At 31.8% G+C, this 24,889-nt stretch overlaps 5 protein-coding genes across 5 annotated transcripts; all 5 read right to left on the reverse strand.

The window, feature by feature from the left end:
- Positions 1 to 78: 78 nt before the first annotated feature.
- LOC103499800 (blue copper protein-like) lies at positions 79 to 2,231 on the reverse strand. Its single transcript, XM_008462897.3, has 4 exons — positions 1,677 to 2,231; positions 1,171 to 1,554; positions 709 to 1,089; positions 79 to 628 (listed from the first exon to the last, which is right to left on the reverse strand). Exons 1-4 carry the CDS (start codon positions 1,852 to 1,854, stop codon positions 267 to 269), a joined length of 1,305 nt encoding a protein of 434 aa, XP_008461119.1. The 5' UTR covers positions 1,855 to 2,231; the 3' UTR covers positions 79 to 266.
- A 2,228-nt stretch (positions 2,232 to 4,459) lies between these two features.
- LOC103500017 (methyl-CpG-binding domain-containing protein 11) lies at positions 4,460 to 8,052 on the reverse strand. The gene is made up of 2 exons (XM_017047166.2): positions 7,826 to 8,052; positions 4,460 to 5,861 (listed from the first exon to the last, which is right to left on the reverse strand). Exons 1-2 carry the CDS (start codon positions 7,934 to 7,936, stop codon positions 4,881 to 4,883), a joined length of 1,092 nt encoding a protein of 363 aa, XP_016902655.2. The 5' UTR covers positions 7,937 to 8,052; the 3' UTR covers positions 4,460 to 4,880.
- Positions 8,053 to 12,240: 4,188 nt separating this feature from the next.
- LOC103499799 (uncharacterized) lies at positions 12,241 to 14,326 on the reverse strand. Its single transcript, XM_008462896.3, has 3 exons — positions 13,452 to 14,326; positions 13,204 to 13,376; positions 12,241 to 12,606 (listed from the first exon to the last, which is right to left on the reverse strand). The coding sequence occupies exons 1-3, from the start codon at positions 14,085 to 14,087 to the stop codon at positions 12,450 to 12,452; spliced, it is 966 nt and encodes a 321-aa protein (XP_008461118.1). The 5' UTR covers positions 14,088 to 14,326; the 3' UTR covers positions 12,241 to 12,449.
- Positions 14,327 to 17,629: 3,303 nt separating this feature from the next.
- On the reverse strand, positions 17,630 to 20,285 carry LOC103499798 (uncharacterized). The gene is made up of 2 exons (XM_008462894.3): positions 20,009 to 20,285; positions 17,630 to 18,440 (listed from the first exon to the last, which is right to left on the reverse strand). The coding sequence occupies exons 1-2, from the start codon at positions 20,244 to 20,246 to the stop codon at positions 18,301 to 18,303; spliced, it is 378 nt and encodes a 125-aa protein (XP_008461116.1). The 5' UTR covers positions 20,247 to 20,285; the 3' UTR covers positions 17,630 to 18,300.
- An 822-nt stretch (positions 20,286 to 21,107) lies between these two features.
- LOC103499797 (EPIDERMAL PATTERNING FACTOR-like protein 4) lies at positions 21,108 to 23,028 on the reverse strand. The gene is made up of 2 exons (XM_008462893.3): positions 21,980 to 23,028; positions 21,108 to 21,647 (listed from the first exon to the last, which is right to left on the reverse strand). The coding sequence occupies exons 1-2, from the start codon at positions 22,068 to 22,070 to the stop codon at positions 21,370 to 21,372; spliced, it is 369 nt and encodes a 122-aa protein (XP_008461115.1). The 5' UTR covers positions 22,071 to 23,028; the 3' UTR covers positions 21,108 to 21,369.
- Between the last annotated feature and the right edge of the window lie 1,861 nt (positions 23,029 to 24,889).

Consider the following 24,889-nt stretch of genomic DNA (forward strand, 5'->3'; position numbering starts at 1 on the left):
GTTTTAGTGGCATGCATATGTTAGGATTATCAAAATCAAACTCTATTAACTTTTAATGAAGAAAGGATAATATCAATGTGAAATGTAAATTAAATTATTCATGTATTTATTTATTTATTTATATAAGTATGTATAGAAATAATGAAATGACAAAGTAGAAATCCAAGAACATGAGAACCCCACTCAAATAATAACAACAGAAAACGAAAAGGAAAAAGAAAAACATGATTTTAACAAAACAAAAAAGAAACGTATTAATTAATTAATTAGAAGAAGCTCAGAACAAGGCCAAAGACTGTGGCGGAGAGAGCGGCGGCGATGGTGTTCCCAGAGGAGTTCGGTAGTCCGCGGCCGGAACCGCCAGGGGTTGGTCCGGAGGTTGGAGGGGTTGAAATAGATGTAACAGGACCGGTGGATCTGGAGGCGACTACATTGATGGCTAATTTTTGGCCGAGTTCACAATCTTGATTCTCACCACTGATGTAGTAATGTTCGCCGGGAGTAGTGAGAACGACTGTTGCTGGGCCTGATTCAATGGTGTCTCCGATCTCGTTGTCATCGCTACATATGTCAAAGGATAGTTTCGGTACTCTCTCAACGTCGTGTACATCGGTTTGGAAGTTGAACACTGAAATAATTAAAACATAAGTTTAGCAAAATGTAATGGAAGGTTGAGTGATTAATTAGTAAGAATAGAGAATTACTTACCTAGAGAATCACCGACGGCGAATGTCTTGCCGGCAGTCCAGTTGACGTAGAAAGCGGCGCCGCCTGGTGGAATGGTCCAGCCTACGGAGCCTCCGACGATATGGGTGACGGGGGCAGGGCGTGGGGTAGAAGGTGGAGGATTTGAAGAAGGTGGAGTCATTGGTCCGGGGGCGGCAGCTGTGACGTTGATCGCTAACTTCTGACCTTGCTGGCAGTGCCCATCCTCATTGCTTATGAAGTAATACTCGCCGGGAGTTAACAGCGGGATGGTTGCTGGCCCATGGTCGATATCGTCACCGATCTCACCGTCATCGTTACATAAATCGAACGATTGTTTCGTTACTCTGACTAAATCATCTTCGCGGGTTCTGAAATTGAACACTGCAAAAACAAAATCACTATCAATTCTCCATTCTCAATTCTCAATTTAATGTCTTACAAGTTTGATTTCATTATTCTTACCTAGAGAATCGCCAACGATGAATCTTTTTCCGGCAGTCCAGTTGGCGTAGAACATGGCGCCGCCCTGAGGAATCCCCCACCCAAAGGTGTCACCGACGACATGGGTCACCGGAGCTCGTCCTGGAGCTGGGGTTCGTGGAGGAACGCTGGAAGAGGGCGGAGACCGAGGTCCAGGGGCGGCGGTGACATTAATGGCTAATTTTTGACCTTGTTGGCAGTGCCTATCCTCAGAGCTGATGAAATAGTACTCGCCCGGAGATAATAAAGGAATGGTTGCAGGCCCCGTTTCAATGGAGTCTCCAATTTCATTGTCGTCACTGCATATATCAAACCCCATTTTCGTAACTCTCGACACTTCATCCATACCCGTCCTGAAATTGAAAACTACAACAACAACAACAACAACAACAAAATCACTAATTTGATTAGTTCTTCCAAAGAAACAACAGAGGAGTTTGGAAGAGTTCGGAGAAACAGAGCATTCAAAAAGGGATTTAATTACTCACCGAGAGAATCACCGACATGGAAAGTTTTTCCGGCAGCCCAGGATTCATAGAAAGCGACGCCGTTTGCAGGTACTGTCCAGCCAGCGGAGTCACCGACGGTGTAAACAGTCTGAGCGGCGGAATATTCAAGGAATAAAAACAGAGCAAAACCCAGAACAATAGCGAATCTACCGGCCATGTTTTCTTGTTTATCCGTAAGCGAATTGAATGATGAAATGTTGAGAAGAAATTGTGTTTGTATTTATAATGAAATGAATTGAAAAGTAAAAGAGAAGAAGATAAGGGAAGGTTTCATTCTAGTGTACGGTGTGGTCTGGAAGACAACGAGAAGCAACAGCCGCCATTGTAGCAACGCCGGTCAAAGTTTGGATATTTACTAAAAGGAAAAAGGTGACAGCTTTAGAATGATCAACGTTTGATGGCTGCCAAATGTAAAAAGATTTTTCTTATAAAAGAAAAAAAAAACAAGATTTTTATGGTTTTTTTTTTTTTTTTTTTTTTTTTGAATTGAAAGTGAAAGCATAGAAATTTGGATTTAAGACGTGGATTTAGTCTTGTTTATATTAATTTTAGTTGACAATGAAGTCATATGGAAGACTTGTTTGTGGAGAGAGTTCAAAGTTTGATTTGGTATGGTTTTAGACCCACTAGTTGTTCCATGTAAATTAAACTATGACTTTTTCAATCTTGTTTGATTTACTTTTTCAAAGGTAGTATAAGCAGGTTATTTGGTAAATGTTTTAAGCTCTAATTATTCGTCATGTTTGTCATATTTACAATATGCAAAAATAGATGTTATAGACTGCCTTTTCCTATAATTTTGAAGTGGTAAAAGATTATTTAAAATGTATTTAAAAATAATTAGAAATTTAGTCTCTGAAAAACACGTCAAAGTGCGGTTAAAATAAGTGATTTATTTGAATAATATAAAGTTAGGTAACTTGTTTTTCTCAATTTTATTCATATGTATAATAACTAAATGTTTATGGGAAAGCACATTTATCATAAGATGGTGTTATTGTCAATTAAGAAAAGGACAGCAATAACTAATGTTTTCATGACACGTGATGTGAAAATTAGTAATAAAATGAAACCAACTTTATTGAATAATTTATCATAAAGTTTTCTTGAGGTTAGCTTCCAAGAAACTTCTCAACAAAACATTATTATATATAATGTTATATATATAGACTTCCTATTTTCCCACTTACAAACTTTTGATTTTCTTCTACAACTTTCCCCATTTTGTCTTTCTTTGGAACTATGTTGTTCTTAATGTTTGAATGTTCCAATCCTTGAAAATGGCTATTTTAGATGACTCTACACATTTCAAACCAATACTTTCTTTGAAAAAGACTCTCACTTACCAACCCTAGACTTTAATGTTTACACCGTACACGTTAAACATATAACTTTTTTGTAAATAGTTTTACAACAAATCCACTGTTTTGTTTTTAATAACATAAAATTGTCCATTTTGAAGGGTGGTTATCTTTACTTATTTAAAATTTTGTTTTTTAGGATAATCAGAGGTATAGAGATTTGAACTACAAACTTCTTGAATGTTAACACATTTTATGTTAATTAAACTATACTTAATTTGATATTTGCAATTGTAGTTAATCCATCGTGGTATAAAAAGTATGGCTCGATTAGTTGTTGGTGAAGCAACATTTTGTAACCGTAACAAATGTTGGCTCGATTAAATACGGTTGTTGGCGACCCAATATTTTGTAACTATAATAAAGTCGACCATGTTCAATTATTGCACGTATGATTTTTGTTAGATTTAATTTTGATATTGATATATGTATATATGATCCTATGGTACTGATATTAATCTAAATACCGATGATATTGATACACATTTTTTGCTGTTTTGAATCAGGTAGTACCATCTTTTATTGGTCAGCATGAGGTAAATATTGTACAAATGATATTAATACTAACAGAGACCTAAATATGAAGAAGATGAAACCGTAAGAAAGTTTGTTAGTTTTTAATTATGACTAGAGGGCATTTAACAATCATACATGTTTCAATTCATAACTAGTGTCAAAAACCTCGATGAAAATCTAATTCTCTTATAAGACCCATGATACATAACAATTTGACCAAATTTCGTGAGACCTACGCAAACATGGCCTTGAATCCAAACATGTTTTCTAATAGAATCCAGCTAAAAAAAAATCAAGCTAATAAAAGATGGTTTTTTTGACCTGCCATTGTAAAGCAAAATAAAGGAACATACAAGGAGTTCAAACTCAAACAAAAAGAAAAGGACAAAGGACAAATAAAAACATCCTTGGTGATCAGCATGCTCAAAGAGGCATTAAATCTTACAACCTCCAAATACCCCACAAGTCACAATAGGGTAAAGCATGTCAAAAGATATTCCCCTTATCCCGAAGGAGGACCCAGAAACATCATTTCCATCAACAGCTATACGCCAACAAGCTTGAACAATTTAATATAATAATAAAGATATTGTTCTTAATCTTGTATGAACCTGAACCCAAAGCATCATCGTCGAACTATGATTGTGTTCATGTATAGATCATAATACTCGAATTAAGTTCGTATTACAATCCTATAATATACAGCTGACTGCGGTCCTGAAAGAAAAATCAACCAAGCAGCCACCATGCTAGGGACCATTCAAGAAATCCACTAACTAGTAATACCAAGTCAGCAGCAACCATTCCCATCTTGTCCAAGCAAATGTTTGGCATAAAGGGCAAGGCTACAAAACTTCAAACATTGAAAAATCAAGAGAGGCAGAGTACTGGAAACTTCTTCTACTTCATTTATTATAATCCAACGATACAAATGCCTGATGTCAGAGATGGTAAATTTAACCTACTTATGACATAAAGGAAATACAAAAACTACATGTGATCAAGTTTCACTAATAACAACAGTCAGTTGGCTTGGGATTCTACCAAGCCAAAAAGAAAACAAAAAAAAAAAAAAAAAAAAGGAAAACTACATCTCATCTACCATCAGAATCGTTAACTTTTTTTTTTTCCCAACCAAGTCTAGCCTTAACAACATTAAAATTACAGTCATTGCAGCAATTTCAAAGTTACAAAAGGAGAGAACCAGCCAACATACAAAAGGGTGGTGGCAAGTCCATTTGGCTGTGCAAGTTGTGAGGATAACCGGAGATGTGGGGGAGGGGGTATTGGAGAAATATAACTTATTTTACTTACTGATTGCAGTCACCTCGCTCAAGTTCTCGCTCCCTCTGTTCTCACCCTGGATTTCATGTTTTCCATCGTGCTTTTGTGTGTCTTTATTTTCCGTGATTGTTCCCTCAGATGCTGGTGGTCTTTCGGTTCCCCTGCACTTTTCTTGTTCAGCAACCCCATTTTCCTTAGTAGTACCAAGGTTTGGCTTTTCCTGTTTCATACAGCATGAATCGATAGCTTTCTCTGCTTCAGTTTCTGGCCCGTTTTCTTTGTCTTGACCAACCTCCAAAGTCACTTTTTCACCAGCTGTGGCAACCTCTTGATTTGGAACATTCTCACGACTTTGATCTTCTACTTTTTTGCCATCCTCGGTATCTAACTGCCCGTTCTTGGTTTCCGTGGCATTTTTCTGTTCTGTTTCTTTTGATTCTATATCTTCCTTATTGGCCTCTTCATCCTTGGAAGCTTCAATCTCTCTGTCTTTGGTTTCATCCACTTTTTTAGGCTCTTCATCCTTGGCAGTTTCAGTTTCTTTTTCTGTTTTTTCATCTTCATTTTTAGGCTCTTCACCCTTGGCAGTTTCAAGTTCTTTTCGTTTTGTTTCATCTTCTTTGTTAGGTTCTTCATCCTTGGAGTTCTCATTTTCTCTTTCAGCATTGTCCTTCTCAGACATTTCAGCATCTTTAATTTTACATTCCTTTTCACCGTCGGATTTCTCTGTTTCATTGTGTTCCTTCTTTTTTGAACCTGGAGATTTTCTTGCTCGTTTCTTTGGGGGCTCTTCCTGTGGTGGAGTAGCCTTGGCCTTCTCACTAATCCTAGTAGATCTCCTGGGTGTCTCACCTGTACTCCAATCAAAATCCGATAATGTAATATCTCCAGGGTGTGATTTTAGGTACTGCTCGAGCTGTTTTCTGTTACTGATCTCCTCACCAGTAGGTGCTATAAATACAATATCATTCTTCCTTGGTGCACCTCCCTTCTTTGGTGAAAACTGAAATGGAATAAAACATTATGTTACAATTATCATCTTAAAAGCCAAAGAACAAAAGCGTAAAGAAGGTGAATAAAAAGACACATCTAATCCTTTTATATTGCAAATACTGGAGAAACAAACGTATTGTAAGGAAGGTTTTAAAAGACAGGGCATGGTTGGTTATTGTATATCATTCAAAGATTATTAGTTCAAAAGAGTATCTGGGATATGACCGCATGACAAGTGCCATGCAAAACTATGAAAGAAAACAAAAAATTATTTTAGAATATGGACCTCATGCTACGATTCATCTACTGGCTAAAGCTTAAGTTTGAAACTATCAATTCCTCATCTTCATTCTTTATTTCATAATCAGACTTCTTTCTCGATGTACACCAGAACCTAGTACCTGAAATCACGGCTTGAAACATGATTGTCATCACTCCTCCCCTGGGATGCAAAGGATAGACAGAGGACCAAAGATACCAACAGAAAACACTCCAATGCATCTTGGGAATATTATACCAAAGTAGTTGGTTACAAACTCAAGGTTACAGAATCTTGTACACATTTCACCTCCTTCTCCTAGTCCTAACTAACTCTGCCAGTCTCTTAATGTGAGGTTACATACACATGCTCCATTAGAGGGCCATTTCTAAACAAAATACATTTCATTGGGAAACTAGAAAATCATTCAGACTCAAAAAACACGACCCTTGTCAAGTTCTTTAAACGGTAAGTTACTTTAGACATAGAATAATAGAATAAAAGAGACGGGGAGGAATGTTTTTTTGCAAATACCAGCTGGTGAAAGTAACAACCTTTAACCTCAGCCAAAGGAACAAAGTTTTTAGGTCAAAAGAAAAACACCCAAATACTTAATTTCCCTTCTCATCTGTTAAAATAGCTCCTTAGTTTCCAGGCTAATACTGGAGTTTCTGAGTTTATTAGCAGATTGTTATTACACATTAGTCAACCCATTAAGTTACTTTTTGTTTTTGGTTGTGGAAATTTAGCTTATTGTACTTCCTCCTATAAAATGTTTTGTTTTGACATCTACCTTCAAAAAATACTTGTAAAATCCAAGACAAAATTAGAAAAGTCCAAAAAATAAAAAATAACAAAGCTTGTCTTTGTTTTCTGAATTTGGGAAAGAAATCAAATGTTCCTTTGAAAACAAGATTTCTGAAAAAGAAAACTGAAAATGTAAACCAAGTTTGGTAGCCAATTCAGTTTTTAGTTTTAAATTTTTGAAAATTAAGCCTATAAACACTCTTCTCACTTACAAATTTCTTGTTTTGCTATTTATACTTTACTAATGTTTTTAAAAATCAAACCAAAAGTCAAAAACTAAAAAAGTAGTTAAAACTTGTTTTTGTAATTATTGTACTACATAGAGATGCAAACCATTTTAAAAATTTGAGAGAAAATAAAATCAATTCATCAAAAACCAAAAATAAAAAACGAAATAAATACCAAACGGGGATGTAATTGTTTTGGGCCTTGGGTTTCTGTCTTTGAAGGATTATACCCTATAAATTGATGTACAGGGAAGTCACTAGTTTTATAGTGAGAAAGCTTTCTTATCATCTAAATCTCTCCAAATTTCTCTAAAACTTGTCAGGGTATCACAGCAAAATAGCAGAGTAGTTCCTCAAACCATAATTAGCATCAGAAAGGCATAAACTATCACCACAAGCAACAAATTTCTCAGCTAAATACTTCCTAAATAATAAAAACCCTAATTAAAAAACCCCTTCAAAGGCAAAGAGGGATAACATTAACAACAAACCCTAGAACTAAAACTCAGCAACAACCACAACCCAGAGTAAAATTAACCAAAAAATAGGTGATACAATGGGGAAAAACATAGAATCAAGAAAAAATCAGAGACACCCAGAAACAGAATCAAACTAAAAACAAAAGGGGAAGCAAGTGAAAAGAATCAGAAAGCTTAAAAAAAGAAAAGAAAGTGAGAAAACCAGTTTCTTCCAAGAAGGTGGAGCTGGAAGCTGAAAAGAAACTTCATCTTTAGATCCTTCAAGTGGGTTTTCAGGGTGTTCCTTGTTCTGCAGAGCCACTTCGTTTTCCATCTTTTTCTTTCAGTTTGTGAAGAGAGAGTAGACTGCTGGAAGAACCGTTCGTGTTCCAATATGCTTTTGCCTACGAGAGTCAAAATGCTTCTATTGACTCTCTTTATGTATATATATATATATGACTTTTTATTCATGTAATTTGGATTAAGACGCATTTAGTTAAATCAAAGAGGTATAGAAAGTTCACGAAGTTTTAGTCTTTTATGGAGCTGAGCTCCTCCAACCAGTGATCCCTATCGCTCCCTAAATATGCTCTCATTCTATCTTCCCAATATGTCTATACAATGTCTTTTTTTTATTACTTCTTTTGTCTTTTTCCTCAGTTTTTTTTTTTAATAAAAAGAATTGTTTACTATATTTTAATTTCTTAAAAATTTAAAACATTTAATTTACCAAAATTTGCTAAATTTATTGGATGTTTTCCTAAATAAAACACTAAAGAGTGGTTTTTTTAAAAAAAAAATCTCTCTTTTTAAATCTACTGAGAATATGATTGAAAGTAGTATGTATAAAATTTAAAAAAAAAAGAAAAAAGAATAATAAGAAATTTGCATATAAAAGTGTAAACTATTATCCTCTTTAATTAATACGGCATCTTTACTGGGTCGTATGTGAAAGTATAGTATTTGGGTGAAACTCGTGAATAAATAATTTTTTTATCATGTTTTTTCTTTATTATATGTGAAGTCGAAAGATCGAATATTTCATATCATAATCGATAGATCAAGTCTTGGATTAGATGATATGTGCTCGTATTGTTTCTTTTTATTATTATTATTATTATTAATAATAATTCTTTAAGTACTAATCGAAGACATTTGGAAAATTTTGAATATTATATATGTTTGTTAATTAATTGTCAAAATATACTTCTTTTGACCATTTAGTGTTTTTCTTTTACAACGTGGGGTCGGTTTTTCACAACTTCTTTATTACAACTCGAAGAAAAAAATTCTAAAAGAATAACTATATTTTTCGAAACGAATTTAACTCAACAGTAATTGACATTGTCTCTTATTTGAATGGTAGAAGATCATGTTATATTTAATTTTTCAATAATGCAACTACTTTAAACATTTTATATTTTGAAAGAAAAGAAAAAAAGAATGAAGAAGTTTTCTCAATCACAATTAATTCATTTAGAAACACTTCTTAGGAAGAAGAGTGCCTAATATAATACATAAGAATCTACAACTAAATTTCACTTTCAACCATATAAGATGGAATTGCAATGCTTACAATTTGGGCCTTATTAAGCTTCCATCATTAAAGCCCATTTATCACATCAAAACCAAAACACGAAGGGTAATTATAATAGGTAGCAATTTTTAGAATAATTATTAAGTATGTAGCAATATTTTAAAAAAATTGTAAATATAGCAAAGTCTATCAGTGATATACTTCTATCGTTGATAGACTCTTATAGCTTATCAGTGATAGACCAACATTTACTGCATGATCTATCGGTAATAGACTCCTATCATTGATAGATTTTGACAGATTTTGCTATATTTGCAATTTTTTTAAAATGTTGCTATATACTTAATTATTTTGAATATAATTGCTACATTTGCAACTATCCCATAAAATCACTGTATTAATACTTTCAAACTTCTGACTTCGAAACTTCGAAACTGATGATAAAATTGTTGTGTTAATTTAGGATCAAAAGCACTAACTTTTAATTTGAGTGATAATTTTATCTTAATGTATTACATACGTTAATTAGATGAACTTAAAATCAATTAATTAATATACAAAAAATTAACTTACCATCGATCTAATTAATTCTAACAATATTATTAAAGAAAAACAAGTAAATGGAATTTTTGTTATCTAAACTTCTTCATCTATGTACGTTAACGATATTCTAACTTTTATCGACGTAATGTTATCTTGAACTTCTTTTTAATCTATAGCACAAAGGGTCTGAGTTATCAAGTATGATTCAAATCCAAAAGTACTTAGCCAAATTGAACCAACACTTCAATTAATAATTTTCGACTAAGTTCGTTTCAATGGAACGTCGTCGATAGAAAGATTTGCTTTTGTATTATATATAGATGGCTTAAGACCGTAAATGTCAATTCCATTAATAATCACTCTTTACAGCTAATAGCACTAATTTTGTGTTTGGAATTATCTTTTCAAATTATGGATTATTGCAATAAGTTTCTAATTCAGTGCACCCAAAATTATGTCAATGAGATCATGATAAAAAGATATATTAGATAGATAATTGTGATTAAAATTAGTCTAAACAGACTAGTTTTACGGTTTAGACTATTTATGAAAATTTTATAAAATTAATTAATTCTAACCATAATACATAGAGAATAAATTCTAAACTTTTTTACGATTCATAGAATTAAACATATAATTGAACCATTTTAGTCCCACACGTTACCTAAACTACTTATATTTTGTTATCCGTGTAAGCTAACGTTTAAAAACAAAAGCTTTATGTCTTAATCTTTTATATCATTTGAACGCAAACTATATACATAAAGGATGTTTTTATTAAAAGAATTTAAATAAAATCGACAATTTTGATTTTTTTTTTCCTCTTAGATTAACCCATGAACGATGTATAAAAATCTATCGGTACACACGAGAAAAAAAATATTGTAGATTAAAAATGAGTTGTTATCGATTTTGCTTGACTTAGTTTGAATATATACGATTTAAAATAATAAACGAAGCATAGTCTAGAAAGGAAATGGATAGTTTACGCAATAATATAAAAGAGAGAAGAGACTTGAAATAGAATTAAAAGCTTTGTATAATTTATGATGATGTGGTTTAGTATAAGTTTAAAGTATATAGGAAGCAAAAATGGAAGACCATGGTCACATGGGGGCATGAGGAATTGATAAGCTTTTACTATGATTGTTTGTATCTTAATTAATCACTTTGAAATTAGTGTTTGATTTAATTCTAGGAATGGATGAAAAGTGGGTCAGATTAGCTAACCCCACATGTCATTTTATACATTTTAAACATCTTGATTAAACCATCTTTTCCTTGGGTATTTCTTTTTCTCTAATTTCATAAAGTGGGGTTAGAAAAATTTGAACAAAAGCCACCAATAAAGGTGTTGAAATATGGAAGTGGAGACCAGTTTTTAGGTTTGATGATTAGAAGATTAACAACAATGGGTTCCTTAAAGTATCAAAGCTTGATGATCATCATCATTAATAATTGAAGTGAGTAGTTCAATCAAATCAAACAATATCTAATCATTCATCACCTTTTTTGGATTATAGGATAGATTTTTTTTCTTTTTTTTTATCGTTTAGGAATTAATTTTAAGAGGATAAAAATTAAGTTGTACCTTATTTTTATAATTAATGTCCTTATATAATTAGGATTATCAATTAATCGATCAATGTAAATGGTCTAAAACAAATTTTGGTTTCTTAGGATGAGCAAAAACTCTATAGTAAAAGGGGAATCAAAGAGATCAAACTAATGGATTGATGTTTATTCATGAATTAGTTGATTGAGAATTAATCGTACAAAATATATATACATATATATATATATATATATATATATATATATTCGTCTCCCAAAATCTTGTACTTTTATTTGTGATATAATCTATAATTAATGTTAATATATGATTAGGACCATCAATTAATCATTCAAAGTCTTAAAAGCTAATGTCATTGTAACAGGGGTAAAGCCTGTTTTTGAAATGAGCAAAACTCCCTGATTTTGAAGTAAATTAAATTCAATCGAAGTCATTAAATTCTTTCATTTGAAGGCTATTAATTAATTTTTGTTGAGAAGACTCTTTTTTGCTCGTATAAATGTTTCTGGTTTTTGTAAAATTTCTAAAAAAATGAGAAAGTTACCCATAATCGGAAAGATTTGGCTTCGATTGATGTTTGATTGTTATATTGCTCTTTCGATTTGATCGATTGTTTTTAATTTTTTTTGAAGAAAATAAAAGTGTGAAGGGTTAAATTGTAATTTGACATTAATATGATATTACAAGATTAAAATACTTGAAAGCATGCTTTGGAACAGCTTGGCTGATATCATGAAAGATAATGACATCCAAAACCGACCCACATTTAGTCAAAACCATCCACCAGCCACAACCATAACATATCTCCAAAATCACCACATACAAGAAAAAGATCTCATTACAATTTGCAACCCGAAGCAACTTTCATTTTCTTTCTGTTCATCCTTCAATCAAACACATAGATCTTCATCATACTCCTCCCATCGAGATTGGTGACTATGTCACAAGGGTAAAAGATAATGTTTAAATCTTCCTCTATACAACATAGTAGAAAAAGGCCAAGGAGGCTTTATTAGTGAACTTTTTACATAGCCATATTATATGTTATGAAAAGGGTTACAGTTAGAAAATCATATCCGTTCTGCTAAAATTACATATATTATATACTAACAGCAAAAAGGTGGTAATGAGCTGATGCGTTCTTTATTCAAGTTATCTTACAGTGGCAAGAAGTGTGTTACATATTTGATAAGATTAGGAAGTTGCAGCCAAAGGAGAATGATGAGGAGCTCCATGAGAGAAACCGGGATGCGACCGGTGACTTTCCTCTGTTTCATACTGGTCTTCTGTATCGTCTTCTTCATCGACTTCAGTGTCCCAGAGAAACCGTGCATATGACGCTAGGAGATAGCTGTAAACGTTTAGAAACAACCAAATTAACTATGAATTGAAACAATATAAAAAACAAAGAAACAAAGACCTATGAACTATTCTCTCCATTTCGATACTTGACCAAGAACTTGTATAGCATAACTTAACAAGGCTCAATTGATGAGTACTACACCACATGTCATGATTCACAGACTAACAAAGAGAACTTTCTCAACTCTTGAAGAAATGACACAAGTCACAATCAAATTGGAATTTTTACAACCAAGGAATGTTTAAATCTTGTTTGATAGCGATTTCAATTTCAGTTTTTTGTTTTTACATTCTAATTTTCTTACTGTAATTAGAAAATATTTGAATTCTTGGTCAAATTCAAATCTAACCACAAGCCTAAAAAAATCAGTTAGAAGTCGTGTTTATAAAATTAATCTTCCGAAACCAAAAGGCCATGAAACGGAATGTACTGATATTGAAGCTGAACTTAGAATTTGTTCATGATCAAAACAATCAAAAGTAAACGAATGAATCACCAGTTAACAGAATCTCTTTCTTGCAAATTAAACAAGAATCATTCATTCAACCATCAAGCTGAAAATTCAATCTGAATTCATACTCTTACCAATCATCTGGCGCACTTTTAACAGCTTGATCAAAATAAGTCTCAGCTCGTTGAGCATCTCTCTGTGTATGCCAAATTAGATCAGCGTAAAGCGATAAAACACTTGCATCATTTGGATCAGCCAGAATTGCTCTTCCACAAAACTCTTCTGCTTTGGAAAAATCTCCATGAACCTAAAATGGCAGAGCATAATCAGAAGGGGCTGCCATTGAAAAACTTTTCAAGAGATTTCAAAATAACTAAAATACCTCTTTCAAGAACTTGGCATAATTTCCAAGTAGAAGAGCATTGTTAGGGTTCGCTTCAATCATCTTCTGATAATAAGCATCGGTGCTATTGCTTCCATGGTGATTGTTAAACCCTGACCTACCATTATCCCCTCCACCTCCACCGTCTGAACCTCTTCCGCTGCCACCGCACACCCGCCCACCGTCGTTCCCCATTCCCCCGCCAACCACCAGCGTTTGCAGAATACATCCATCCCTCTTCTCATCACAAACCTCATCGTTTGGGAATTTCAAACCCAACCCAGAATTCAAAAAAACTCCATGAATCGAAGATGAAGAGGAATCTGATGTGGGTTTGAGATGTTGATCTCGAACTGAGACTCCATTCTCCTTGGGTTTCACTTTCGATTGAACTTCAGAACTTTTGGGTATTGGAATCTTCTTTCTCGGATCTCTGGAATCTGATTCTAACAAGTTTTGGGTTACTCTGTTGGGCGATTCATTCGAAAAAGAGGGTGGAGGAAGGTGAAAAGACGATGTTAAAGAGATGGATTTGGTTCTTTGAAGATGGTGGATTTGGTCGGATTCTGAAGGGGAGGATTTGGATTGGTGAAGCCAAGAATTGAGAATTGGGGTTGAAGAAGTTCTCAACAGCATGCTTATACGCTTTCGAAGTTGCAATTTTGAGAGATGGGATTTGAAAATTTTGAAGAAAGGATTGAAATCTAAGAATTGGGTGGGAGATTTTTTCTTTCTCTATGAAAGTCTATGGGAAGAGACACTGAGGCTTATAGGAAAGCCTCCATTTTTAGAAACGAAGTGGCAAAGTGGAGAATTAATAAGGACGATGGAATGATGCTCATAAGTTATGTTTAATTGCAACTTTGGTCCTTCAACACTTGCCATTTAGTCCATATACTTTGTAGTAATATATTTCTTTTACGGTAAATCCGAAAGATTCGAATCTCTTGATAAGATTCTATTTAACAACGAGTATAAACTATTTCAAATAATTTATCAAATAATTTTTCTCAAGTGTTAGTTTCGTTTAAGAAAAAAAAGTGTTTTTGTTTTGTATGTTTATTAGGATTATATGAAATATGAACTAATAGTTTGGAGTGAGGTTTGTATAAGAAACTTTCGTAATTAAGTCACAAATTTAATTTCTAAGTTTTATTTGTGTCTATTTAGTTTTTTTTTTAATTTTTAAAATTAGAATTTTAATCTTTAAATTTAAACGTCCTTGAATTCTTATATTAGGTTTTAAGAAAAAAAGTAAACTTTTTCTTTAAAAAACCATATTAAACACGAACTAGAATTTTGAGACTTAATTATACACAAAATCAATAATTAAAATATATATTATACGTATTCAAAAGAGATAAAATATTCAATATCTAAACACATGATTTTGATTAACTAAAATCGATTGCTTATAAATAAGTTTTGAGTAAAGATTTTTTCAATCTTCATGATCACTCTATCTCTCATAAAATTGGTACAAAAATTTATGATCCCTAAATTAAATTTTCATATATTATGATATTGATTTTAGAGATGAATCTATATATTATTAGTTATTTGTGTCAAATGAAATCTAGATGATGGGTTTAAAGAAATGTTAATGACAAAATTGAAGGACAAAATGTGAATACTTCTCAAGTGGAAGCCTCTAGAATCCAAAATCTATATCAACCAAGTTGTTTGATTAATTGAACTTTTAGTTTGAACTAAGTACTCTATCGACTTGTAAAAAGCAAGAGTTAATTGAATATATTGGATTTTAATAATAATAATAATAAAAGATATCAATTACGATTGAGTTTGACTTAATTTGGAATGTTTTATATAAACAATGTGTTAACTACATCCACGAGATAGAATGGGAACAACTTTATTTGAGAGAATTTTCCATAATACAATACGGTGTTACTAAGTTAAAGAGTTTGTATATTACACTTCTCTAAACCCTATGACTAAAATCGTAATAAGTTTACATGTGTAATTACGAAAACTTTTCCATATATACTAGGTTGTTCGTAGTGCCACATACCAAATTTAAGACATTACAACTTAAGTAATTTTTAAAAGATGATGTCATCTAATAGAATAATACACGTTAATTAAGAGAACCGTAAATAGTAAAGAAAATTGGAGTAAATATTAAAAGACAAAAATGTAAGCAATTAAATTAAAATACGAACATCAACATAAGTCATTGAACGGTTGAACTTAAAACTCCACGATAAAAGAACACTTACCTTTTGATCAATTGCCCTCAAAGAAGCAAACGAGAGAATATAGAATATAGAAAAGCAGAGAGAGTAAAAAATATTGATACAAATTTTTTAGAGTATTTGTAAAATAGGAATTTCTTATAAAAAAATTAGGGCGATTCGAAAGAACAACAAAAATTTTATGATAATATAATTCATGTCGTTATATTTTCTAAATTGCAAAACTAGTAAATTTAAAAGCGGATAACCCTCTGATAGACGTCTAATATATTTAATTACTTGTCATGTTTATCATATTTGCAATATGCAAAAGATTTGTATTACTGCTTTCTTTTTAAATTCTTTTGTCACAATTTTCCGAAAAAACTATGAACTCCTAACCATTCTTACAAATACATTTTTTAAAGGGGTAACAAAACTCAAAATTTAATCACTAAAAGTGAAACCCATGCTTAAAATCTACTAATTATTAAAAAGACAACTCATACAACATACTTTGTAGTCAATAAAATATCAAAATTAAATTAGTGTTTCCAAACTCGACTTTAAAATGTATATCTTTTAACAGAATCATTTTCATTTCAAACTTAATATAAAAATCCCATTTAAATAAAAATACATGTGTTGGACAATTCTTTTTCAAAAAAGTATTTCTATATACAAAATTACTTGAAAGTGTTTGATCAAAGGAAGGAATTTTTAAAATTGACAACGATGGGTAAAGGTAGAAGAAAACATGTTAAAATTTTAAAAGCCAAATGTTGAAATTTGTTGTTAGGAAAATTTGGATCGTAAACATAAGCATCAAAGGAAGGAAACAAAAATAGTAAGAAGAAGAAGAAAACGAAGAGAGGAAGCAGCGACATCGATTTTTTAATTTTGGTTTGTTGTCGATCTGTCGTTCCACCACAGGCTCCATGCAAACTTCCAACCTTCGACCGTACGACACAACGCACAAGACGTAGGCCCCACCGTCCCCATGTCGTTGTGCACGTGGACGGTTCTAGTTCATTTTTGTGCTAAACCCATCGAAATAACAATTCTCTTTGTTGCTCTTAGCCCCTAGTTTAGTTTGGTTGTGGGAATTTAATCTCATTTTGCACTTATTTGTTTACCATCTTTAAATTTGTCTATCGATATCCTTTTTCTTTTCAATGTTTATTAGGTTTTAACATATATTAAAATTTTTAAAATTGTCAAGATTTTTCACTAATGAATATATATATATATATATATATATATATATATATTTGATAATTTGGATGAATAAATGAAAATGGATGGTTTAAAAGTTTATTTAAAGTTTAAAAGATATATTAAATATAAAATTAAGTACAACCACATGTTAATCTTTAAAAGAAAATTAAAAAAATATCCTTAAACTTAAAAAAAATGGTTAAAAAGTTGATTCTAGATGGAAACCTTAAATCTATAACATTAAGTATGCAAAAATAACCTAAATCTACATTTTAAAAAATATATTATAATTAAAAGGTAAGATAAAAGAATCAAATTTATAACGTCAAGATTGTATTAAGTTGACATGTAAAAGTGTAATATATACGTAATCCTAAACTACAAGGATTGTTGTAATTACCTCCTCAATCCTCAAACATTCAATTACCATTATCTAAATCTAAAGAAAAAATGTCGAGAAAGACAATTTTTTCTGCGTAAATTCAGATATTTAATTTAAAAAGAAAACATAAAAAATATTACCGAATGAACAAACCATACCTCAAATTAAAAGAATGATTACAATGAAACCCAAAAAACAACAGAATATTACAATACAAACCAATTTGGGTAACTTTATAAAACGTTTAAACTATAACATGAACAATAGACCCAAAAAAAAAAAAAAAGAAAGCTTTTAGAGTGATGATGAGCTTCCCTGTCCCACTATAATAAAATAAAATAAAACAAAAGGATTTTAGAAAAACATATGGGGATGAATTGTAATGATCCAATAATAAGAAATCACTTCTCTTTATCCTCCAACCATCTTTTTCATCTTTTCATAACACCATCACATTACAACGTGACCAATTAAAACGTTGAACTATTAGCAACGTGTCAAACACATAGTGGCAATCATTTCTAATATCGAACCAACCGATCATTCCTTCCTCCCATCAATTCTCATGCTCCAACTTCCCTGTACACAATTCTAATACATCCATCAACCAAATTCCTGTCAATGAAACCCAATACCAATCTATAGAAAAGAGAAAAGACTCGTCAGTTGTCCCTCAAGAGACATCCATTAAAACTGCAACCACACAGAGAAGATTAGCCTGATCCCTGCAGGTCCAAGGACAATAACAAGATTAGTCCCTTACAACAGAGTATGGGAGGTGGGAGGGGGGGTTCAAGAAATATACAACACACTTGATAACAATATAATACAATACTAAATACGACTTTCCATGACAGTTTTGCTTTAATTTGTTTCATAGCCTTTCCTTATCTCCTTTGCGGCTACACCAATATACAGCGGAGGGTATCAACATTATGGAGCAAGCTTTATCTACCTCGTCAAAGGCTGAATTATATCTCAAGTATAATCAAGTAGCCTAGCACTATTTATACTAAACCTACAATCCTTTACAAAAGAATGCTTGTTTTTGAAACTATCGTCTAAATCGAGAGCCTTTATTCGGCCTGTTTTTCCCATCTAATGCAGAAGTCCAGAAGAAGAGGGACATCCAGAATAACACAGCAAGGAAAATTTGTACTCTGTCCCGAAATTTTGAAAAAATTGCCGGTAAACCTGCTCAAATAATGATATTGAGAGAAGTGAGGGAACAAGAACTATCAAGCAGGAAAAATAGTATTAATTTCAATCATTAAAAGTATATAATAACTTGGTAGAATTCCTTAGTTTTACCAACAGTTTCAGTCTAATAATCTTCTTGTATATTCCGATGAACATACCCTAAAATGACTCTCTCTAAAAAATTGACAACTTATGAAAGGCTTTCCCGTCAGTTTCCTTATCTCTCCATTTTTATTAATTAAATAAGAAAGAAACTATTATTTCTTTACTAAACAAACGGTCTACAATCATCTTATCTACCATGAAGTTTGATCGACATAACCCTAAAATAAATCTGTCTAAAGAAAATGACAACTTATGGAAGACTTTTACTTTGTGTCTTCGTTTTCATGGTATGAGAAAAGAAACGATTCTTTTATATTGAACCAACAGTCAACAATCACCTTATCTATTTTGTACAACACATTCACTCTAAAATGATTCTCTTTTAAAATATGATAACTTACAAAAAGCTCTCGCTTCAATTACTTTGTCTTTCTGTTTTATTAAATGCGAAAGAATGACTCCTTTTTATTAAACCGATGGTCAACAACCACCATCTACTTTGATCAACATGTTCACCCTAAAATGATTCTCTCTAAAAGAAACGACACCTTGTGACTTTCACTTTCTGTCTCTCTGTTTTTATTAAGAAAGAAAGTGATTCTTCTCTATTAAACGGACAGTCAAAAATCATCTTATCTACTTTATCACATATTCACCCTAAAATGATTCTCTCTCTCTAAAAACATGATAACCAATGAAAGACTCTTCACTTTCTCTGTCTCTACATTCCTTTTTATTAAAGAAAAACACAATTTCATTATTAAGATTTAAGAGATTAGTAGAAAATATGAAGATAAGCAATCTCCGAGGATTGCAAGAAAATTACAGAAAGCACTTAAATTGGTTATTCAACGAAATATATTCACAGAAAAGAAGTTTAGAAAGAGCACCAGTTTAAGGTAGAAGACCTGGATAATCACCAAAAAGTCATTTCCATCCTATTTCATATTAAGAATCCATATGTGAAGCATCATGAACCAAAATGAATATTTGTGGTATGACTTTTACGTATTTAAAACGTGTTGAGCAAAATTTCCTACTTAACAAACTTCCAAAATAACTCATAAGAAGCTAATACTATGGCTAAAGCACATATGCATCCGGAGACCTAGTAAATTTCCGGATGACTAAAAACAGGAAAAATATTATTTATGGATGATTAGCGTCTAAACAACCAGAAACTCAAATATAAATAATACTGTTACTAATTGTAGCTGCGAACCACCAATAGCAGACGCCGAGCAAAATTCAGGAGCTAATAATTTTCATTTTCGATTATCAAAGCCATTCCATACAAGTAAAGATAACGTAGCCTTCTCCGCATATGGTACAAAAACGAACCAGAAATAACCAAACACACGACCAAGCTCTACGCACTAAAAATTTTAGGCCTTATCACGAACAATTCAGTCAATTAAGTGAACTAAATGGACACACCATCAGCAAATAATAGTAACCTGTTAAACGAACCGGATCCTCCTCGGGTGGCGGATCGGAGTCCGGCGGTGGCCGTACTGCTGCACTGCAAACGACGGATTTAGCATAAGAATTGGAGGAGAAGAAAAGAGGTGAAAGGCGGCGACGAGGTGGAGAGAAGCAAATTTTCGACCGGAAATGAAAGGTTGAACAGAGAGGAAGGGCGATTGAAGAGGCGGCAACGGAGTGTGAAGAACGGTGGAGAGAGGTCGATGCCATTGAGAGAGGAGAAAGAGAGCAACAACGATTCAATTTTCTGTTCACTTGTTAGTTATTCCTTTACATTACGGGCTTCGGCCATATGGGCCGGCCCAAGTTTGTGATTTTTATGGGTCAAATCGGCCCAAATTTATCTTAATATTGCCAATTTAATATTTTAAAAATGACGTTGAAAATATAGAAATTACTCATAATACAAATTATATATATAAAAAAAAAATCTACATTTAGGAGTCTATAAATTATTTATTTTAAATTTTTCGTTATCGCTCAATTATTAGTCATTAAAAAATGATAAAAAATAGTAAATTTGACAAATTATTTATAAAATATAGCAAAATTTCATATTACCATGATAAATATTTTAGTTTATTTTACTATATTTAAAAATATCTGAAATTATTAATTATAAGGATGTTATCTTCTTTTTAAAAAACTAAATATGTCCTCCGTCTTTTATTGCACTTTTAAAAAATTATAAATTCAAAGTTATATATAATGTTACCAATAACCGTAAATCTTACAAATTCATAATTGTAAGCATTCATGATAAAAAAAACAATTTAATTATTTTTACGATTCAAGCTCGTTACCATTAATTCTTTAATGAAATTTATTATCCTATTAAATTAATATTATTTATTACGATTTGGTAAACGTAGCCTTAATCATTAAGTCTGAACATGTTATCTTATGAGGAAGCTATATAACACATAAAAGTTAATCAAAACAAACATATATAATTCATAGTGAGAATGTACTATCAACTTCAAAGTCAAAGGTTTGATTATTCGTTCGTGTAGTTTTAAAAGAAAATAAAAACACTTAAAATGAACTAAATTAGAAGTTAGATTATGAGTTTGGTTATAGATCAACCTTTAATATAATAATTTGTATCTTATCAAACACAAAAGAAGAGAAATAATTGAAATGGAAATATACATATTTGTAATACATTTTCACACATGTTCAACATAAACTTTTCGATTGCCAAAAATAAACAATTTTAATAGCAATCATCTAAGCATAGTTGAAGCTGTAATAATTCAGATACATGTTCTTGATCTAGAGATCAAAGATTGATAACTCAAAAAAGAAAGGGAAAAAAATGATGAAAATGGAGCTAGGGTTGATAGATCTTATTCCCACATTGGCATTTCCATGAGAGAAGATAATAGCTATCCTCTTCTTCTCTAGATGAAGAAAAGGATTGAAAGGCCTTCCCTTTCATCCGGTGCACCGGCACCACCGCCGCAGCCATGCACGGCCTGCAATTCATGCATTTGTTCTGACATCCAGGAGGCCGTGAACCAATCACCATTTTCTGATCTTCCAAAAATTTCATTTCATCATTATCAGCCTTTCCCTCTGATCTCCCACTTCTAGACAAAACCAACCCAACTGTGTACGCATAAAAGAACAAAGTGGATCGTCAAGTTTCATTTCACCAAAAACAATGGGATTTCAATAACCATTTAATTTGAAAGATTGCTTTGTGAAGTTGTAAAAAAACACTAAAAAGGCACAATTTTTTTTTATAAACCCAATGGTTTGTTACGTAGTTCAGTCAAATTAGAGAGCTTAGACATTACACTTATCTAAATGCTAAAGTAGAAGACATAGAAAGTACACATATGTCAAATACAAATTCCACCATTGTGCGTCGCTTTCCTAAACCCTTAGTCGTTTGAAACGTCAGATGATAGACTTGAGAAGAATTTATAAATAAGTACCTGATGTAGGAGGAAGAAATGAGAAGAAAGCAGCAAGAGTGAGAGCCAATTTGAGGGAAGTTGAAAGAGAAATAGGGAGAGCCATCTTCATGAGATGTGTGTAAGTGAAAAAGGGAAGTTTTTTTTTACCTTCACAGTCAATCCAATCCAATATCTAATTGAATAAATGTTGGGGTTATCATTATTATTAATAATAAATAAATAAAAGAAGGGCAATGGACAAGATTGAAAGATGTTTCCTGTGGAAGAGACATAAGTAGAAAATGGAGAAATGGAGAGAAGAAATATGAAGAAATTAAACAAAGGAAAGAGTACTGAAGGGTAAAAAAGAAAAGAGAGAAATGGGATTTGATTTAGTTTGGGTTAGTTTTGGGAAAGTGCTACTCTCTGACTTTAAGTTGTTACTGAATGACTGAACTGACTTGTCTCCTTTATTATAATCTCTCACTCAATACCTACTTTCTTCATGTTTGAAACCAAAAAAATAAAACAAAAATTAAAGTTCCCTAGTTTCTTGAGCTATGACTTCTTGTTCATCCAACAATGGTGGTTGAGACAACTATGAGTAATGAGAAAAGACTTCTATCGGTTGAAAGGCACACCTAGCTAGGAAACCTTTGTGTCCCAAATGATCAAGTGTTTGGACGAGGACGTTGTTACTACACAAGCTTTGTAAAGAAGCGATATGATTAAAGATGCTATCAGAAAATTTCTCTATTCTCAGGACCCAAGTGGGTAAAGTAAAACTAAAACATCCCAATTAGCATCCAATAAAGTGAGATTATGAAGTGGAAAAAGAAACAGAAATAATTTGGGTGAAAAGGGTAAATAATGAAAGGGAAAAAAAATGAAGACAAAAGTTGAAGTAAAATATCTGTAAGTTGGTAAGGGTTCTCCCATACAGCAGCACTGAATCAGGCAGCAGCTAGTGAGTTCTACACTGCCACATAACGCTTTCCAAATTGAACTTCTATTTCTGTTTTTCTTTCCCTTTTTCACCTTTTCCCACACTTTTCCTTTTGGGAACCTGCAAACCCCATCTTCACTTCTTTTCAATTACACACACCGTTCTCAATTCCCTTACAGTTCCCTCATTGTTTTCTCATCCCATTCCACTTCATTGTTTGAGCTAACCTACGCTGAAAGTGGTATTCAAATCGATGTGATATAGAGCAAAATATATTCTTATGTATAAGTTAACTTGTCTACATCTTTCCTTTGAGATTTACCAAGTGTTCTAGAGGGATTCAAACCTCTCATATTTTGAGTGGATTATGTTCGCTTTAGCTATTATTAACTCTAAATTTTTGAAAAAATTTACTCAATCAACACAGTTTTCAATTCTCAAGATGTTTACCTTATTCATTGTTTAAAATGCATGAACTTCTGTGTGAATCAATTAATAGAGATATGCAAAAGGGTGATAAGAGAGTCTCTATTTCTCTTTTGTTCTTGGAACTTGCTGCTTATTTGGTTGAATATAATTTATCACACAACATACCAAAAAAGAGAAGTGGATAATATTTAATACTTAAACAACTTTAATTATATTTGTTTTGGTTTTTTGCAATATTGCTTACCCCTTTAATTTCACCTTTTACAGGTAAAAAAAGAAAGAAACTTTATTCACTTTTCAGCTTTCTTTTCAAAAAGTTCTATCAAGAAATCAATCGATTTTAGTATGGATTTCTTCGTTTTCTTTTACTTTTAATAAAATTAAAAAATGACAAGATAAAATAAAGTAGCTGTGATGTGTTTTTAGTACACATGCAATTGCCTCAATCTCATCATGAATATAATATCTTCTATATTTATATAACATTTTCTTTCTCAAATCTTGGTTTGGTTGGCTGCGTGGGTCAATCAAAATGTTCCTTTTTTTTTTTAATGTTTGAAGAAGAAAATAATAGTAATATCAATTATTATTTTAATGTTAGAAGAAAATAATAATAGTAATATCAATAAAAATGTGAAAATATCACTAAATTAAGATAAAAAAAAAAAAAAAAATTTAACCATCTTAATTGTGTTGATAATTTTGTTATATTCTATAAATTTTTCATTAATTGTAATAGAAATATCAAAACACTTCTCAAAGTGGATAAATGAGCGAGCAAATTATATAGAAAAGGATTCAAATGAATTTGTGAGCAAATTTAATTAAAACATTTATAAAATATAATAAAATTTTATATTATCATAAACACCGATCATCAGTATCTATCAATAACATTAATGAAGATGTATCGATATTAATAATATGAAATTTCAATTTATTTTGTAAATATTTTTAATAATTTGGTCATTTATAATAAAATTTTCAAAATTTAACCATCTGAAAAATATAAATATTTAAAAGATTAGTTGTAAATATAATAATGGAGAGAAACGAAGAGTGGTCATGAAAATGAAGGGCTGAGATTTGGATCATTGTAATCCGTGGAATGATGATTGAAAAGACGTTGGCCGCACACGTTGTGTTGGGGTATGAATTTTACTTAATCATAAGCAACAAATCTAATCATCCTACACGTGTCGAACAGTGTATGGTTAAGGTGGGTCCAAATCATATATACATATATATACTTTCTGACAATGATAAGTCTCATTCATTTCCAGATTTCTTTATTTGGGAAAATTTTGTGGTTCTGTCTAATCACTTCTCATATTGGTCCTTTTAATTACTTCATCATATTTCCAAACTTTATCTTATTATTCACATTTCTCAAAATACTTCCTCATTTCTCAGCTTTCTTTATTTCCTAAAGTGATTTGTTTAAGTTTTTAATTAACTTAACCCCAACACTCTTACTTTGTTCACCTATCATTGTAATACTATCAAGTATTGAATTTTATTGCAAGTTTAGTCTTTAAATTTTAAGGTTTGTATTCATTTAAGCACTTATGGAC

This window comes from Cucumis melo, chromosome 1 (assembly GCF_025177605.1).
Source record: "Cucumis melo cultivar AY chromosome 1, USDA_Cmelo_AY_1.0, whole genome shotgun sequence".
Classification (NCBI taxonomy): Eukaryota; Viridiplantae; Streptophyta; class Magnoliopsida; order Cucurbitales; family Cucurbitaceae; genus Cucumis; species Cucumis melo.